At 30.5% G+C, this 20,495-nt stretch overlaps 2 protein-coding genes across 2 annotated transcripts in view; one reads left to right on the forward strand and one right to left on the reverse strand.

Annotated features, from left to right (window-relative positions):
• LOC142324884 (molecular chaperone MKKS-like) overlaps positions 1-20,495 on the forward strand; it is a 268,322-nt gene that overhangs the window by 149,879 nt on the left and 97,948 nt on the right. The window lies entirely within an intron of this gene.
• LOC142325669 (uncharacterized) overlaps positions 1-20,495 on the reverse strand; it is a 90,022-nt gene that overhangs the window by 486 nt on the left and 69,041 nt on the right. Inside the window, exons 8-12 of the mRNA XM_075367704.1 lie at positions 18,554-18,758; positions 15,276-17,568; positions 11,034-11,115; positions 7,210-7,400; positions 5,591-5,806 (exon numbers count right to left, since the gene is read on the reverse strand). Coding sequence (XP_075223819.1) covers positions 5,591-5,806; positions 7,210-7,400; positions 11,034-11,115; positions 15,276-17,568; positions 18,554-18,758 — 2,987 coding nt within the window. The remainder of the gene's footprint in view (positions 1-5,590; positions 5,807-7,209; positions 7,401-11,033; positions 11,116-15,275; positions 17,569-18,553; positions 18,759-20,495) is intronic.

Genomic DNA, 20,495 nt, shown 5'->3' on the forward strand with positions numbered 1-20,495 from the left:
TTTAAAAAATTATTTTCCTTATCTGTAAACATTGCAATCTGTTCAATTAGTGAAGCAAACCACCCCCGTGCTCCAATGAGATGAGGATGATATGTATGACCTGTAAATGAGGTATAGTCTTGTCAGACTCAGACCGACCATTCCTGAGACGTGTGGTTAATTGAAATCCAACCACCAAGGTACACCGACATCCATTGTCTAGTATGCAATTCCGGATAAAAGTAACTAACTTTTACTAGGATTTGAACCTCAATTCTTCGACTTCGCAAATCAGCTGTTAAAAAACTGAATTGCGAAAATCAATATCTTTTTCAATAAAAACAAATTCATTCTACCCAATAAATAATACAATATTTTGAATTATAGTAAGTACAGTCATCTTACTAACATGAACTGGAGCACGACCAGTAGAAAAACCATTTATTTTTATACGACAAATCCAGAAAAACTCTAAAATGGTCCAAATTCAAAACGGTCTAGTGGTGTAACTAATATACCAATAGACCGGTGGGCTAAAACAGAAAATAAAAATAACGACGAATAAAAATTATTGAAAATAAAGGAAAAGAGGATAATAAGAAAAATGTTAGGTCCCGTAAAGGATAGAATCACATTTAAACTTAGAAGCGATAACGAAATATATCAAAATTTTCAAAAAATTATGGACATAATGAAAAAAGCTAAGATTAATATTCTTTCTCACCTTGTCAGAATGAATAAAAAAAGTTAAATATGCAAACCTTTAATTGCTTCTAAAACAGGAAAACAAAAAATAAATTAAAGATGATAAAAAGGACTTACAATTTAAAAATATAACAGTAAAAATATTAAAAATAGTGACTTTTAAAAAGAAATTTATGATATTAGAGTATTTCCAAGCAAGAAACGAACAGGAAAGAAAATCCGAAAATGAAGTAGTCGGAAGGACGCAAAGAACAACGTGGCAAGAGAATGAAAAGGTACTAGGAAAAGAGAAAACAGCAAGAAAGATAAAAGTGAAGGAGATTTTTGGCCAAGACCGAAAAGACAATTCAAATTATGCACAGAGTGGTCAGGATAGTGTTGGCCAAATTTAACGGATTGATTAAGTACAACAAAATATACAAAAAATTTCATGTGAACAAATGTCCTATCTCGCTTCATTGGTAAATGGCCCAAGTATATTATAACCAAATTAGAATTAAAATTTCGTAAAAATAAATTATACTTTTTATTTATTGGATTTGAAATTGGAGCATATTTTGTGATTCCAGCCATTAATATAACAAGATAATTTCTAAAACTTGATTTGAATCAGGATGAATTGAATTGGGCTCTTAATTATGTTTTCCTAATTAAAATTAAAGAAGTTTTTAAGCTAAAATAGTGTAAAATACATAAAAGTTAAGAAATATATTTGTTACTTTTTTTTTACTTAAAAACGAAGAAATTTGGAAAAATCTTATGTTCACTCGATCGCATAATTTTGTTATAAACCACGCAAACCCTACATGTAAACCTTAACTTTAAATTTATAAACCGAGTTATTTTTTTTTCTTACTGATTAATTGTCGACATATTTCAAAAATTAAAAAAGTAAGTAAAAATTGAAGAAATTGAAATATAGAAAAACTGAAATTGATTCTCTTAAACCAAAATAGTTAGCAACACTAGTTTTGTCCTTATACTATTATACTATGTCATGTTATATTGACCGCACACTTATTTACGGACGCACGTTATTGCATATACAATAAGCGATTGACTGTTAACAGGATTCATTCCTTTAAATGGTGTGCAAGTGATAAGACTTGATATCGTACTTTCGGAAGAGGTGGTAGGCTCTATTTCGCGTGACCCAACGAATGAAATCCGCCTTATCTTCTCTTAACCGTTAACTTATTTCTTCATTGGAAGTTAAGGACGTCGCATATGATGCAATCTCTAGTTCTATTTGTTTATAAATAAGATAGTTAAATATATTATGTTATATAAAATACGAGTATATTATCTATTTCTATGGTTGAATATTTGTAGTTGAGAAACTGATAGATATTTACAGGTTAACGGTAAATTTATTATTGATTCAGTAAAACTTACTAAATATAAAAACTGATGTAGATACAATAATTATATTTATTAACATAATAAATTACAAAAAATAATGCAACAACAAAAAACAGCGCAATAAGAGATAGAAAAAGTAACAATAACTTCGTAATTAATAAAAATATAAATCGTAAAAGCGACAGAAAGTTTATAAAGAAATGGCAAAATATTAAAAATACAAAAAGCAAAAATAACTTTTAATCTGTAAAAATTTAATAAATATGAGAACATAAGTTCTATATTACAGAAAAATAATAGATTCAAAAGGTACAATAACTTCATAATTAGCAAAATGTAATAAATACAAAATTAAAAAAAAATAGTAAAAGCTAAAAAAAAAATTAGTTCGTAATTTAACAAAATCCAAGACAATTATCAATAAGAAAGACAAAATTAAAAGTATGTTCATAAAAAATGATTAATAGAATGATTAAAAGATATCACTCTATTGAAGTCTGTCAAACTAAGCCTGTAATCCATGATTTTTTACAATATCGCACCCAATTGTTGCCATTTAAGTAGCTTTTCAATTCTCATTCTCTCTAGTCGCCTCACTATTAAAATACTAAATCCTGAACTCGTGCGACACTGAACGAATTGCTATAAAATATTTTACATCCTCTTCGTACTTCATATTATCCAAAGAACAAAGCTTGGAGGTACTTTTCTGTGAGTATTCTAATGGGGATACACTTATAATGAAATAATATCTTTCAAATCGCTTCTTTCGAATTAACTTTAATACGGAATTTCTAATATTTTGTATAAATTCTGATGTTTCTCAAGGCAGCATATTAAGTAGTCCTTTTTTATTTTCACTAAATGGTCGAATTCCCAGAATATGAATCAATAATGACGGCATCATTATCGATAATACTAACGTAAAATATTTAGTAAAATTATTATTATCGCTATATCGATAATATTCAAATTACATCACCTATTTTTTTAAGAGGTGGAGAAACCCCATTTACGGGCACCTGAGCAGTATCGGACTCGCTAACAGGTTCCGCAAAATGTTATTAAATGCGTATATGTTCCTTCGCACTACCGACTAAACCTCCACCCCTGGCTACCCACCCTTCCTGGTACGGCTAGTGTGAATTACTTCAGGAAGGAGGGAATACGCCCTCACAACATTCAGACACCACAGTCAACAGATACCGATCTCACACTCACAAGATACCAATCTAAAAAATTTTAGAGACTAAAATCTCACCACACACTCCACGACATCCAATCATCACTCAGAAAACATATCTCACGCCGCACATCACATCAACATCATTCAAAGCATCAAAGCCATTCACATCCAATCACATAAACAAACACCTCACAGACAATCGAACACTACAGCATACTTACCTCACGAGTCCCCATCGGACGCAAAAGCGGAGTGCCCACGACCGCATTGCACCCAGGCGATCCCCACACGTACGGGAACCCCCTAGGCTCTCAGCCGCGTGCGTGTTCGCTCCCGCACCCTCCGACGATCCCTTCTTCTATCGCTGCGAGACTCCTTCCTGACCCTACAGCTCCTCCATGATCTTCCTAGCAAACCTTGCTACAGCCGTCCAGTTTTCCGCGCTTTCCAGCATGATCTGCTGCAGTTCCTCTGGAAGGAACATTTCCCTTCCATCTTAGGTGTCTAATATTTCCCTCGTCTACACACACCAGACAACTAGCGAAGTGATATAGTTTAAAACTAAAAAGGTATTCTCTGAGCCCCCCCATGGCACGCTAGAAACTGTGTGAGACAGTAATCCAACTAGCCATGGGCCATCTCGCACCAGCTTCTCAGGTCCCTAATTATGCGGTGTGTCCATCGGCCTCTATGTGTCCCACCGCATCTACCATTTTCTCTCCATTTCCTCCATAATGAAGCTAGCCACTCTCCTTTTTTCCGCAGGTATTGATGCCCGTGGCTCTTTAATCTTCTCCCTGCGGGTGAAGATTCCCTCCAGATCGAAAGGTAATATTCCCGCCAAAACTTCAACTGCCTCTCGAGAAACCGTGCAACATGCAACTGTAATACGGTTGCAGCTCCTTCTTTGTATTGATTCAAGAGCATCTCTGTATATGCCATATCAGTAACACCTCCTCATATTTTTTTTTGGCACCGTAAAGTAACGTGGAGTATATCACTCCAGACAGCAGCCTACCTTGCAGTTGGGCACAACAGTAATTACCTCGCAGTTGGGCAGTAACCTGACAACCAGACGCCAACCTTTACAGCAATCGAGCAGGCCTCCAAAACGTCAGTGCCGAAACGCATCCTGGCGCGTCCACCCATATTCAAAGATATTTTATCGCAGTCCTTGAAACTATCCTTTGCCCCTGAAGCACCATCTTCAATGTTGGCTTTCGCTTGGTCGTGGTAATCACAACAATCTCCGTCTTATCTGGAGCCATAGTTACCCGACTCCGGCCATCCACGTTTTAATTGTTATGTATGAGCCTTTGAAATGGGCGATGGACTCTCTCAGGGTACTCGACTTCACCACGAGGGCCAAGTCTGTGTAACCTACAAGAGTGACGCCCGGCGGTAAAGTAGTGCGAAATACGCCATCATACACTATATTCCAAAGGGCCGGCCCAAGGATCGACCCTTGTGAAACTCCACTATATATGCACCGTTCGACTGCTCCGTCCTTCACTTCGCAGATCAATTTGCGCTCACTGAGAAAGGAGAGAATTATCCTTCTCAGATATGGGGGGGACTCTCATGCTCTCCAGTGCAGTCCTAATGGCGTAATGGGTCACATATTTAAATGCGTTACGAACGTCAAGCGCCACGAGTACGCAGATCTTCCAATGATTCTCCTTGCCATACCAAGAAATTCCGACACCGCGTCGGAAAATTCCTCTGCAAAATTTTTACTTCACCTACTCGAATCTTCAAAATCTGCAGATTTATAATATTCAAGCACGATGTCAAAAGTGGATTTTTAAGGATAAACCTATAAACCTTACGTTATATAAAAAATCATGTACTTTACAGGATGTAAAGTATTTAAATATATGCCTGGGAAGACGTCTCACGTGGAAAAAAATTTACACTTTATACAAAATTATCACCACCAAGCTCTTTAATTATTATATTGAAGAGCAGTGTTTGTCAGCAATGTTTTTTGCAGACGTATTTTTTAATTTTTAGGTCTCGTTGAGGTACCTAATTCGATAAATGTTAGCAATAAATATTTCGAGCTGATTATTTAAATCTTTGTATAATATACGTTTAAAATTTTGTCGATATAATCTTCATTATTCATTCCTTAATTTTGTATATTTTTCTTTGTTACATAATAACTAACAAACTGTGTATCATTCTTTGTTCGATAATTTTATAGAATAAATAAAATAAATTACTTAAAACTGATTACCCGTAAATTATTTGTCTTTATTTCCTTAAATGTTTATTAATATTTCCTAAATTAGGAAAGAAAGTTTACAATATTCATTAATATGTGATAGGACCCAAATGTTACATTTATATACTTACTGTATGCCGCGCAGGGAATCCCAGTATAGGCATGTGTAGCGTGATAACAACGATGGGTTGAATGCGTACAACACATTGGATTATCCGGTACCGATTCGAGGAAAGCTTTTCCGGCACGGGTCTTACTTAATGCTGCTGTTAATTTCTCAAGATCATCATTTGACTTTAATCTTGGTATAACTTTACGTTCAGCCAACTGTAATCTTCTTAGTTGATCTAATAACATAAACAAAATATATATTTATAATTATAATAATATTTCAAAATTATTTTTTAAATTGATATATATTAGTAATATTAACAAATTATTAATAAAAACATAAATTAATTAATAAAACGTTTAGATTTTTGTTAAATTTCATCATCTGTTCATTTATCTTTATATAAGAAATCATAATATTTTTGAAGGCGTTTCTCTTACATTAGACAAAATTTCAATAACGTTTTTTTTAATTATCTTATTTCAAGTTGGTTCAGAAACGGAGAAACCGTTTTTCAAAACCGTACAGTGTATATTTATATTAACATAATCTAAATACAAGATTTTGTGTTGCTTAGTCATCAATTTTTGTGATTTCTATAAAAAAAAAGATAATAACTATGAGTAGCTAAATAATCCTTAATTATATCGCCTTCTTCAATGAAACAAATTTCTAATTAAACATTATCATGAGAAAATAATATTCAAGATTCATGTGATATTCTGCCGTTCAAGAGGCACCTTCATTTCTTATTCACCGCAAGGACTGTTTGTATAGTAAATACCATACACCATTACTGTCAGCGAAAGCTACTCTGATCATGCCCTCTTAATACTTTATATTCTTGGTGCTTCACATTGATCACGATTATGAGAAACACTAAAACAAATTGTGTGAAACAATAATCCTTCTGATATAAAACAGCGGATGATAAACATTGTCTTTATTTAATACAGGATTGTTACATTTTTTAAGAAAATTAAATTTTCTTACTGAAAATTTTTTATCTTAGTAAAAAGTATTTAATTTTTCTATTATTAAGTCGATCGGTTAATTCCAATCTTTCTGAATTTTTTGTAACCTTCTTTTTGTAACCTTCTGAATTATTGTGGAAAGTAAAAATTATAACAGTTATAAGGAATACATACATATTATTGTATTTATTTCTTATATTTCTTAACCATTATATTTTATTATAGTTATTCCTTACATATTTATTTATTTTTCACAGTACACCTATCTGTGAAAAATACATAACTGTACTGTGATAAAAAATGAGTTTTTAAACTATTTAACATTTCGTAATGTATGCCTTTCATCCAGTGGTTCTGGATTCAAAGTTCCCGGGTCAGTCATGGCATTTTATCGTGCCTACAAAAAATTAATTTTATCATCTATAAATAAGTTATATAGGGTGCCAACCAGAATTTTAAGCAGTTAATTGCTACTGAACTTTCTCTATTTCAAATCAATTATAGATGTTCAGTGCATCCAAACAACGGTCTGATTGTCGATATTTAATTGTAAAAAAATTAATTTATTAAATTTTTCTTGACCTTAGGATTAATTCAGTCAAATTTAAAATAAACTAAAACCATTTTATTAATAAATTATATTAATTAAAGTAATTTTTTTTACCGTACAAGTAGTTTTCAAACGATCGAAATTGATAAGGCCCTTGATATGGTATCAAGCCGACTTCTAATGCTGCTTTTCTATATTCTTCTGATAATCTTTTCACTAGAACAGCTTCATTGCTTCTTCCTGCTCTTATTTGAAGTCTTTTAAGTTCTAAAAGTTCATGAAATATTTTCCGTTCCAAATGATACCTAAAGAACAAATAAATATATAATAAGTTTTACTTTCAAAACTAATTAAAAAAAAAAAAAAAAAAAAAAAAAAAAACAATAATTTTTAATCAGTTATTTATTATTTTCCCGGCTATAGCGATACGTGTTGCTATAGCTATAACGGAAAAGTATATAGACTGGTAAAAATTAAATATAAAAAATTGGCCTTTTTTCAGTTTTGTGCCTTAAGGTGACATTGAAAAAAAATTAACAAAAAAATAAATAGATTTAGTCTTAAAAATCTGACAAAAATGGATTTTCTGGATTTTAAATCTATTTTTTTTTTCAGTCGGACGTTTGTGCGTATATATTATCTGTATTTGGTCTAACTCTGGACACCGTTAACTGATTTTCTTTGGAGGAGAATAATATATTAAATTTTTGCAAAAATTGGAAAAACGGGTGCGGGTGTTTTGGCTGAAATAAAATTAAAAATATTTACTGGGGCACTTTAGCAAAAGGTTTTTCTTATAAAAGTTGAAGTTCTTTTTATCAAGATCACAGATTACCAAAAGGTTTTGTTTATTATTCCTCCCCCCAAAAAATTATATATATATATCTTTTTTTTAGCTATATCTTGATTCAGAAAAGGAGTTAATGAAAGTTATATTTTGCCTTTGCATTTGTATTTTCTACATTGATAGGCCTCAAACTACTGTAAACAGTTATTGCTCCTCCCACTCCAATGGACTGTGGTACCAAAAAATATTTTTTTTGTCTTCTTGGAAAAATTACAACTGTTATTACGAATTATGGTTTTATCTTTTTATTTTTCAAACAATTTTAAAAAGTTATTTTTTTAATTTATTATCACCTCTTAGGGATTGTGTTTTTAAAAATCAACTTCCCGAATGTTTTTTCCTTGAGTATGAGAGCCCCCAAAATGAAAAAAAGTTTCACAATTTTAATTTTTAATGCTCAAAACGTATTTTCTCAAATAATACTCACTAATATAACTTAATGACCTCCTCCTCCCCCTCCTCCTTTGACGGGGGAAATCCAAATTTAAAAAAAAATTAATCTTAAATTTAGATTTTAATTTATTTAAAGTCAATTTTAGTGAATATTTTAATCATTAAAAAACCCCCTGATGGTCGCTTTATTTTTTTGTGAATCTTGGCATCAAGAATTAAAAGATTTAAATATGTCAGACAAGTTTTTTTATATTTAACAAGTATAGAAACTATCAGTTTTTTGTATTTATTTATTTAACTATATATCATAAAATTAGAAATAAATATTGTTACATAAAAATGTGAAAAAAAGGAATTCGTAATTTTGGTTATTGTCTTTTCGTAAAAAGGAATTATTTTATCATAAAATTACAAATAGTCTTGAAATTATTGAATTGAAGAATGTTTTTCAGAAATGATTGCATAACATAAGCCGATTATGCAATTCATTGCCGACTTTTTTTGTTATAAGTGATAAAAAATACTTCTTTAACTGCTAACTCAGCTTTCAACCTTTTTTGTTATGTTTTACAGTTTTAGTCAATAACAGAGAAGAAAATCATATTTTCTATACTCTAGGGTTACACTTTATCTTCTATAAAGAGGATTAGACTTTATGAAAACTTGTTTTTTGTTTGTCAGAAACATACAGTTTAAATTTTTTTTGAAATTCATAAAACCAGTTCACCACAAGATGGGAGTTTTTTTAACCGTTTCCTATTTTTCTAACTTTTCCTTGTTTTAAAATTATCAGTTGATTTTTTTTTATCAAAAGAAAAACTAGTTAGATAATTTTACTAGAATAGGAACAATTTTCAACTCACACTGTGATAGGATAATATACCATCCGAGTAAATAACGAATTCTATAAATTTGTATTATATTTTACTGTTTCAATCCACCATAAACTCTAATTAGTATTGTTTTTTCTAAATGAGGAATTATTAAATTAATAATTCAACTTTCATCACAAATGTAGGGAGGGAAATATAATGTACATTTTTGTTGAAATAGTTAGATCTATTGTCATTTGAGACATCAAACCGTTTTATTTTTTTAAAACAAAGTACCTTTACACAGACAACTTTTTATGACTATTTTACTGTTTTAAAAAGTTATCATTCTATGATGTTTATTATTTTTCTATAGGTGCGAAAGTAGGGGAATAGATAAATAAGAATGTAAGTTAAATAACAACGATAATAAAAATTAAGGACAGAAATCAGAAACATTGTTGATAGTTTTACATTGTGTGTTTTTAAATTTACGTTTTAATATGCTAACGTATTTCTCAGATCATTTATCAACTTTTTATAATTCCATTACTATAATATTCATAATTATTCCTTAAGTATCAAAGTATCTTAAGTATCACATTAGTATCAAAGTTTAGCATCTTCATGTTCGGATATTGATATTAAGTTCAGTGAATATTAATATACATTAGAACTAAAAGTATTTATAAAATCATAAATGAAGTGCACGCTCTAGGAACGAAATATATAGCATATTTTAATGAAATTTACTATGTCTTTACAACTTTACCAGTTGTACAGAAAATCCCTCTTTTACTGCTCAGTAAAGCCGAACACTCTCGCCAAAACTTTGCTTCCGTATTTAACAGTAAATAATAAAAAAAAGTATAATATAATAAACATTGTATAAAAGATAATAAACAAAGTTTGCTAATAATAATTTTTATTATTTTCAAATAAAATTATCCGAATTGATTTATAATAATACTAAGATGATTTTTTTTTTGTCTTCAAAACCCTATTTTTTCCACCCCCCTGGGCCAATGGTTGGTGATATCAAAAAATTTTATTTAAATAAGTTTTAGGCCCTTATCCAAAGAATAGTAGGAACTTTAAAAAAAATTCGATTTTTTACTTAATAAGAAGGTTATAGCGATATTTTGTTTTTTTCGAAAAAGCCCCCCATTTCCACCCCCATCGTCCGATTTTGCCCGTTAACGAACTCGACGGAGATTTTAGGTCGTTTTATTTTATGTATCAATTTGAAAGTGATTGGCGCAAAATTACAGCAGTTATCGTGTCCACAAGAAAGTGAAATAAATATATATAGATATTTTGAACTGAATATATGTCGAAATTATCCGGAAGTCGAATCATGGTGCCCATTACAATAGGCAGATTTTTTATGAAATTTACCTAATATTACACAAAAAATTAACGAAAAGTCGGTCTTCTTGCGCAGAACTGCACAAGAATTTTTTAAAAAAATAAATGAGTTAATTTGGATAAAACCCGTGTGTCAATTGTTTTTCATACCTGCTAAATCACTTATATATGAATGTCAACATTAATTTGAATAAATATGATTATATTATTATTAGAAGAAAGTATTCAATACAAAAAATTTCAAGATACTCGAATATCCAATACTTCAAAAATACTTTTTATCCGATTACTCCTTTTACTGTTTGACAAGTGAATTTGAAACGAGAGTCAAGTAAAAAAAATTAAATATATGTAATTTACTATTTTATAGTCCTCTATAGTTATTTTTTTCTTGCATAATAATAAAAATAAAAATGAATATTGCAATACATATTTTGATATATTTTATAGAATTTTGATTTGAATACGCATATTTTCTAATTTGATAATTAGTAACACCCTACTTATTTTTCTTATACCTTCGTATACTATGTTGAACTGCTTGAGTAACTGATGCTGGTGTTAACTCTGGACCAGCGCTGCGATCTCTTCTACCTTCTTCTGGAAATGAAAGAAAATAATAAAATTACAGTTTAGAAATAACAGTTTTATAATTATAAATCTCTATTTAATATTGTTATACTAATTTAGTTTATTATTATTTTTATTTTTACTTTATCGGTCATAACTCTACTCCTGCTTCAATAGAATAACTGTAAAAGAAAAAAAAATAGCGATCGGCTAAAATATTTCGAAAACCCCTTGACCAAAAAAAGTCGAAATTTGGTACAAATATTTATGTATGTACATCTCAGCTTTGGCCTGATTTTTTATCCCATCGGTCGAGGGGGATCACAGTATCCACATTTTTTATTTTAGTAAACAATTATTTTTTTTATTAAACTATTTTTTTAGCAGCCTTGTTGAATAACGTTGTATAGGGAACTAACTTGAGCTAACTTATTGAAGCAAATAATTAGCCCAATAAATATATTTTTATGTCCCAAAAACAAGGGGCAGAAAGGCCTCTTATTTAAATTATCAGTTTTATAAAAAGAAATTTTCAAGACTGAAAATTCAACTGTATGTAGCATTAATGTAGACGAACCAACTTCTTTTTTAAAAAAAAAGGGAGTTACATCAATCCCGATTTAAGAATTGAATATTTTTTTATAACCTCAATACTGTGTGCTTTTCAAGTTTTATTTGTTATTAGAAATATTATATGAGATAGCTGTAAAGCAATAGGTTAATTTGGGACCCAAAAACTTTTAATTTTTTTTACTACAGTATTATCTTTATGATATAAACGTCATTTGGTAAAGCGGGTCAAATCAGATCAAAATTTTTTTATTGAACTTTTTGATTTTTTTCACAATTGTAATCTAAATTTTTGTATAATTAAATCATTAATATTTAAAAATTCTATAACATATTTTAAATAAAAATCTGTCTAGGGCAAAGCCGGAAAAGTCAAGAGACCCTTTGCTGACCTTTATTTATAATATCTCAAAACATTTATCAGCAGTTTGTAAAAAGTAATTAATGATTTTTATGATAATTGCCTTAGCAAGTAATTCTTCTAAGAAGTATTCCTAAAAAATATTATTTTAATAAAAATAAACAAAAATTAAATTATATTAGATTAAAATGTAATTCGTCATAAAAGCGTTAATTGAAGCGTTAAATACTACAATAGAGATTAGATTTGCTTGCCTTCATACAAAAAAGATATAATTACACGATTTAATAACAATGTTTATGAAATATTCTATTATTACTTTAGAATATTATTTTAGAATATTTACTAAACTATCATAAAGAGAGTAAGTAATAATATTATTAAATAATGCGTAATTATTTAATTGCTAACATTTTACAGGAGCCAAACTGCAACAGTAATAATCGAAGAACATAAGAAAGAACCCATAATAAAAAAGGGAGTCCAACAATTATGTTCCCTATCCCCGTTACTTTTTAATATTTACGTAGAACTAGCAGTTAATGATGTTAAAGAACAATTTAGATCCGGAGTAACAGTGCAAGGGGAAAAGATAAAGATGCTACGATTTGCTGATGATATAGTACTTCTAGCCGAGAGTAAAAAAGATTTAGAGGAAACAATGAACGGCATGGATGAAGTCCTACGCAAAGACTACCGCATAAAAATAAACAAGAACAAAACAAAAGTAATGAATGTAGTAGAAATAATGTACATGGACAACTGAATATAAAATTAGGAAGAGAAAAGATTATGGAGGAAGAAGAACTCTGTTATTTGGAAAATAGAATTACTAAATATGGGTAAAATATCAAATAGCACAAGTGAAACGAGCTTTCAGTCAGAAATATAATTTGCTTACATCAAAAATTAATTTAAAGATCAAGAAAGCATACGGAAGTGAAACGTAGATGATCGTAGTACCTGAGAAGAAAAGATTAGAAGCTTTTGAAATATGGTGCTACAGGAGAATGTTAAAAATCAGACGGGTGGATAAAGTGACAAATGAAGAGGTTTTGCGGCAAACTGATGAATAAAGAAGAATTTGGAAAATATAGTTAAAAGAAGAGAGACTTACAGACCACATATTAAGGCATCCTGGAATAGTCGATTTGATATTGGAGGGACATGTAGATGAGAAAAATTATGCAGGTAGATAACGTTTGGAATATGTAAAACAAATTTAGGGATGTAGGATGTAGGAGGTATACCGAAATGAAACGACCGGCACTAGGTAGGGAATCTGGGAGAGTTACATCAAACCAGTCAAATGACTAAAGACAAAAAAAATTATTTAGTAATTTCTGGAGTTTCTGGGTTCGATTCCCAGTCAGGAATGACCTTTTTTTCAAACTAAAAAATTTTTTATCATCCATCACATTGGGCGTTAGCTTGCTACTATTGTATAAGGATCTGTATCGATACAATAAACTTATTAATGAAGTAGATGAGTAATAAAATAAATGTACTGTTTTTAACAAAAAAAACCACTGCAGTTCATATAGACAACACGGATTGTCTTTTTGGAGACAATCCTAGAAGTATTATTCGTGTAAATCGTTAAGTTACAGCTTATTACAACGCTAAGCTAAGCATTGTAAAAAAATCGATACGGATCTTATTTTATTCCCTAACAAATTCTTAATTAAACTATTCACTTTAATTGCACTTATAAAATTTTGTGTTCGGATAATTGAGGAGATATCTTTTTTCTCTTTGGCTTAATATAACTGTGAAATTCACCAAAAAACGATTATATAAATAATTAATATTTTCTCATTTTCCTACCCAACGATAGCGTTTTAGGATCACCACCAATTTTCCAGCGGTTATTGCTCATTCTTCAAAAAATAACTTTATCAATAAGGAACGGTTATTTTTTTTTTTAAATTAAAAATAAAATTAAATAGTTTGTTCATTTTGAAAAAGCTATATAAGAAAATGTGTATAGCAAATAAAATTAATATTAATTTTATTATTACTAGGGATGAAGCGGTATTAAAATAATATTATTTAAAATAAAATATATTATTTAATAATTATTTCCTGAATTACTAGGAAGAGGAGTATATTATAATTATCATGTAATAACATAGAATACGTAAATGAACTGCGAACTGGGATTTATAAGTTGAGAAACCGATAAAACAATTTCTTCCGAAAATGGAATAGTATATTACCACCCTACGATGTATTGTTGCTGAATATAGATAAAAGTGCTACTAAGTTTATCTAAACGATAAAAATTCTTAAATCTTTTAAAATAACAAATTCTAAATGAAATAACTATTGTTGGAAAAATCGTCAATAATTGAAAATCTGTTGATCTAATCACTCAAAAATTGGAAGACGAAAATGAGTAAAAATGAATCATTCGAACATTAAGTCAGTTATATTATGAAGCAGAAAAAAGTAATTTTTTGTATACTCAGTTTTCTTTTTAAAGAAGTGTTTGTATAATTACAAACATTACAGTTACATTACATTACACTTTGTAGAATTGTAAATGTTAACTGGAAAAAATACTTGGCAGTAAAATATCCTATATTTATGTTCTGACTGCATTAAACTTTTCTCCATAGAATTCTTCCTCCATTAGGAGTAAACAATCCAAATAGAGATTTGTGATGCAGATTCAGGACGTGAAAAGTCATGTTTTCAGAGTACTCTGTTACTAATTTCAGTAACGAGGATAAGAAATAACGATTTTTAAACTCTCATTAATTTATTCATAAAAGGGGTTATACTCATAAGGTTTAATATAGTTAGATAAATTTAGTAGTAGTTAGTTAAATAAATCAGATGGGCGGATAAAGTGACAAATGAAGAGGTGTTGCGGCAAATAGATGAAGAAAGAAGCATTTGGAAAAATATAGCTAAAAAGAAGGGACAGACTTATAGGTCACATATTAAAGCATCCTGGAATAGTCGCTTTAATATTGGAGGGACAGGTAGAAGGAAAAAATTGTATAGGCAGGCAACGTTTGGAATATGTATACAAATTGTTAGGGATGTAGGATGTAGGGTGTATACCGAGATAAAACGACTAGCACTAGATAGGGAATCTTGGAGAGCTGCATCAAACCAGTCAAATGACTTAAGACAAAAAAAAAGATAAATTTCTCGTAAGTGTGGTTTCCAAAAGGGTAGTTCATAATTAGTGAGTATATCAAAACGATAAAATTAATGAAAAACTTTTTCGATACACCAAAACACTTACGTGATTTATCCCTACGTGGAGAAGGCTCGAATCCGGAATCTAAATGTGTGCTGAGGGTGTCGCTTACTATCGAGAAGCTACTCCGAGCGCGTGGAGGGGCTCTTTCACCGCTATGTCTTCTCCTTCTTCTTCTTCCACGTTCTTCGTGGGCGCGTCCTATTATTCTAACTAATGCTCTTCCTGTATCTACATCTATGCTACCGTCGTCTCCGGATAATATAGTTCTTTCTTCTTCACTAATATCTTGTTCATCTTCAAATTTAGCGGTAGATTCGTCGACGATATTTGTCAACGTTACGCTGACATCTTTTTTCGATTTTGCTTTTTTCTTATCTTTCATTATCTTTCTTTTATATTCACTTCGTTCTACTACCGTCTCAAAGCTTTGTTTTAGATCGTTTTCAGATTCACTCCGATCCGATAAACTTCTATCATCATCTTCATTAGCTAATTTTTGTTTTTCCTCTGATGCTTTTTTATCTATTTCTCTCTTCTGTTTTTTCTTTTTCCCCGAGCTTTTTTCTTGCTTCACTTCAACCGGTATTTTAGTCGAGGTCTCTTCATCCATTTTATTTTCATCAGTTTCTTCAACTTCAGTTTTTATTTTTTCTACAACTGTTTCTGGTTCGACTTCGGGAGAAACAACGTCTATTTCTTGAAAAGCATCACTTTTTGGAACTAATTCTATTACTTCAGAATCTATCGAAATACTTGTTTTCTCTGGTTCTTCCGGTTTACTCTCAGTTTCATTATCTTCTTTATTGGTTTCTTCAATTTGTGGTTCAGGAATGGCAATTTTTTCAGCTGTTTCAGTTTTCTCTTCAGCTTCATCTTCAGGTTCAGGTTCTGGTTCTGGTTCTGGTTCAACAGGTTTTTCTTCCTCCTGTATTTGTGATTCTGTAATCTCCGTTTTAATTTCCTCTGCAATTTGCTCTGTCTGGTTTTCTGTTTGTTCCGTTTCTTCCACAGTTTCACTTTCTTCTTTATCCACCACAACAGGTTCTTCATCCTCATCTTTTTCTTCTACTTCTTCTTTCGGCTCCGTAACGGGTTCTTGCTCCTCTACAACTGTTTCTTCTTGTTTTGCAGCATCAGGTTCTTCTTCCTCTTTGTATTCTTCTTCCTTTTCAGGAGCGGTTGTTTCTGGCTCTTTTTCGCTAAGCTCATCGATCTTTTCTGGAGATTCGGAAGTATCTCCTGATTTTGTATCGTTTACAACATTGGATTCACTTTCTTTTTCGCTTTGACTTGCTGTTTTAATTTCCTTTATTAATTTTGATAACTCAGGTTGTGAAGCTTTTGAAACAACAAGTTCTTTGTTCATTCTTCTTAACTTTGATTTCCTTCCTTTTGTTTTAGTTTCATTTAAAGCGTCAGGCGAATTTTCGACTGGTTCTGGTGTTCCCGTTTCTTCTGGTCCTTCTTCAGCAGAAAGAACATCTGACTGTACTTTCTGTTCTTGGTCCGTAGCTTCGACTTTAGCTTCTTCTTCTTTTTCTTCAGGTGCAGCTTGCTCCTGAGTTTCTTGTCCGTCAACTTCTCCGTGAAATTCTTCTCGATGAACTATTGCTTCCACAACTTGTACTACATTTTCTTGCTCTTCACCCTCACTCCTACTCGCGTCAGCTCCGCCGGCTATGAATTCGCTAACAGATTTTGTTGTTTTCTCTTCGCATTTTCTTTCTTCGCTTGTTGTAATACTGGATTTTGAAACGGTAGGTGTAGTTACGCTTTCGTCTTGTTCCTTCCTTTCTTCGATAATCTTTTTGCTTTTTATTACTTCTTTTCGTTTTGTTTCTTCTTTGATAACTTTTGTCCTTTCTTTATTTTTTCCGGTTTTTTTCTTTTTTCGTTTATCTTCTTCATCAAAATCTTCACTTCTGTCTCTTCTCATGCTAGATTTCCTTTCTTTTCTGCTTTTCTTAGTTCGACGATCTCTACTTCTCCTTCTTCTCCGATTTCTATCGCTATAATCCGATTCTTCTTCTTCTTCACTATCTTCACTGCGATCTCTTTCTCTCCTGCTTCCTTTTCTTCTTCTTCCTCTAGATCCACTATCATCTAATTCTTCCTCGGTACTATAGTCATCTCTTTCTCTTCGCCTGCGTCTTCTTCTTCTTCTCCTGTCACTTTCTTCACTAGCATAATCATCTTCTTCCTCTTCTTCTCTTTTTTGTTGCCGTTTCCTACGTCTTTTTCGAATTCTTTCTTCGTCTTCTTTGTCATCTTCATTACCGCTTACATCTTTCGTTTCTTCTTGACGTGAAACTTGTACTTCTCCTTCCACGTGCAGCTAAAAAAAAATTAATTATATCACATCTATCTGTTATTATTTTAAAATAATTTATTATTGTTAAGGCTTTTATTTTTTTTGCATCCTGATATCCGTTAAAAAAGATACCCGCCTTGTGATGATTCCGATCAACACAACATCCCCTCCGTTCTAGGAACGGAGGGGGATGGGTTTACCGGAGGTCGTCTTTCAAATCTAAACAATTTTAGACCCTCTAAGGAGATAAGAGACAAATAATTTTTTACTTCTAGTATTTGTGACTGAAGGAATAAATATAGAAATTGTTTCAACCACAGAAAGGTTGAAAAATATATTACCAAGGACAGATGGACATGTTTATTGTCAAGGGCTTACGTAATGACAACAATAATAATGAAACGTATAATTTCGATATGTTTTGATATCTTGATATCATGAGAAGAGTCATTCTCAAATTGTTTTTCGGAGAAAATTAATTCTTTTTATCATATAACTACAACTTACATTTGCTGTACGCGTAAATAAACAACAGTGAATTCAAAAATATTCAAATGTATGTAGCGTGCAATCCACTTTTAGACTAGCATATAAGTTAGAAAACTGGTGAATATTTGAATTTTTAAAGCTTACTTTCAAATTAACAACTTTTTATTATTACGGACGTCTAATATTTTTGATAATACATTCAGGGATTCCTTCTAAAATAAATATTCTATGTTTAAAGAATTCATAACTGCAAAGCTTCTTTCCTGATAACAAGTTTCAGATATCAAAGAAATAAAATTAATATGGTACTAATATTTTAGAATAATTATTAAAAAAAAAAGAAATGCTTTTAAAAATGTTATTAAAAATTCTATGAATTAATTTTTTAAAATTATTTTTTGAACATTTTTGTAGAATAAATGACTGTAATATTCATTTGGTTCTTTCAATCTACGAATTTATTAGTAAGAATATTTAAAAATAACTTTTTTGACAAAGAAATATGTAGTAGGTTACCAACCTGTACAGTGTGACTATTAGAATTGCCATCAACTAGAGTGACTATTCTATTTCCTGTTATTGTTACTGGACTTGTAGTCAATGAATGCGTTTCTTTCTGTTCTCTTTGAGGACTCGGCGCTAACGAACGAGTTTCTTTCACTTCTTTCTGACGAACACTTAACATTTCTGGTGTTGCTTGTTCTGATCTCGGCTCCACTTCAGATCTGGAAAAATACTTTTGTTTTTTTAAATAGTTACCTCTTTCTTCAAACTGTTTTCATTAAAATTATTTAATTTCTCAAAAAAATAAATAAAATAATTTTCATTATTTTCTAGTTTTGATATAAAAATTAATTTTGAAAATATTCAAGTAGGGAATATCTTCTCATGTTAATTCATGTAAATTTTATTTTATTATATAATTAATTTTTAGAACCACAAATCTCGTATCATTATCATGTGCATCAAGTTGAACGCTACCACAATTCGTAGCTTATCTTTTCTAATTTACAGACAAGAAAAATCGCTGATCGTTTCTGGGTAGGATAATGTGTAGGGTATTGTGGAAAGTCTTAGCCAAACTTAAGGACCTGATTCAGGAGAAGAAAACAAATAAAAAAAGTTAATATGAACAAATGAATCTCGCTTCATTTTCCTTCTGGCCTCATGAAATTTTTTTTTATTCTGATGTCCTAGATCAGTTCTTAAGTTTAACTAATATCTTGCGGACACTCTGTATATAGGAAATTAATTTAAAAAGGATATGATTTTTAAAGTATATTGATACATAATACCTAAGTAATATTCTATGGCCAGCTTAAACACCTAGTGAATCCTAAAAATGAGGGATTCTAAAAACAGTCGTTGCGTAAACCCTAGCAACATCGGAACAGCATAATAAACTGTTCAAAAATACAAATAATCAGTTAATTTTAATAAGTAATACTATTATCCATTAAGCACTGATGTAAATTATGATTTAATAAGAAAAGACGTAATCGTAAAAAATATACGTTGAAAAATTATCAGTATTTTTCTTAGGTGTGTAAGCTGATGATTTTCTCATATTTGCGGCTTTTTCCTTATTTATGATCGTAACAATTGAAACATAAATATTAAAAAAAATCAATGAGATAGATGATAAAATAGCAAAAGAATTAGTGGACTAAATTTAATAATCTCGTAATTAAATAATAATATCGGTACTGAATAAAAATAATAAAGATGTGTATATTTTATTATTAATAATAAAATAAATTAATAATGATTAATATACAGCACATGAATATCTGTTAATTGACGCTTGCGATCAGTTTGTACCGTATGACTGTCCAGTAAACTGACAATTAAGAAATATTTAGTTCACATTTTTTCCGCATGTTACGGTAACTATAAGTTTATCATCTCAGTAAATCAAGTCCAGTAGTATAACATCGGATAAATCAGTTTTTTATATTTTAGATGGTGCAGTATTTAAAAATAAAATGTAGAAGAAGATCATGTTTCTTTTTGGAGAAAGAAAGGGTTTTTTATGATTTTTTCGCTCTCAATAAAATATTGATATTTTATTTCGGTTATTATTTCTGTAACAAAGGTTTATCTTATTTATTTTGATTGTTAATTTGACTTCTAGTTAAACCGGTAGGTAGCAGCACCTACTAGATCTTGTAATTTCAAAATGCATCCAACAGACTGGAACATTTGATCTAAACATTATGTAATACAAAACTAAAAAAAATGAGTTACTGTTACGTAAGTTTCAGACAAATTTTACTGAAAAAATTATTTTCCAAATTTAAAAAAAATAAAAATAGTATGCTTATACCATACAGCATAATAATATGTATGATAATATGAATGATTAATCTATACATATAATAAAATGATAGGTAGGATCGTCCCTGTGCGCGAATCACGCAAAAACTGCTGGGCTGATTTTAACACTGCATATTTATACCTTA

Source organism: Lycorma delicatula, chromosome 5 (assembly GCF_047948215.1).
Source record: "Lycorma delicatula isolate Av1 chromosome 5, ASM4794821v1, whole genome shotgun sequence".
Lineage (NCBI taxonomy): Eukaryota > Metazoa > Arthropoda > Insecta > Hemiptera > Fulgoridae > Lycorma > Lycorma delicatula.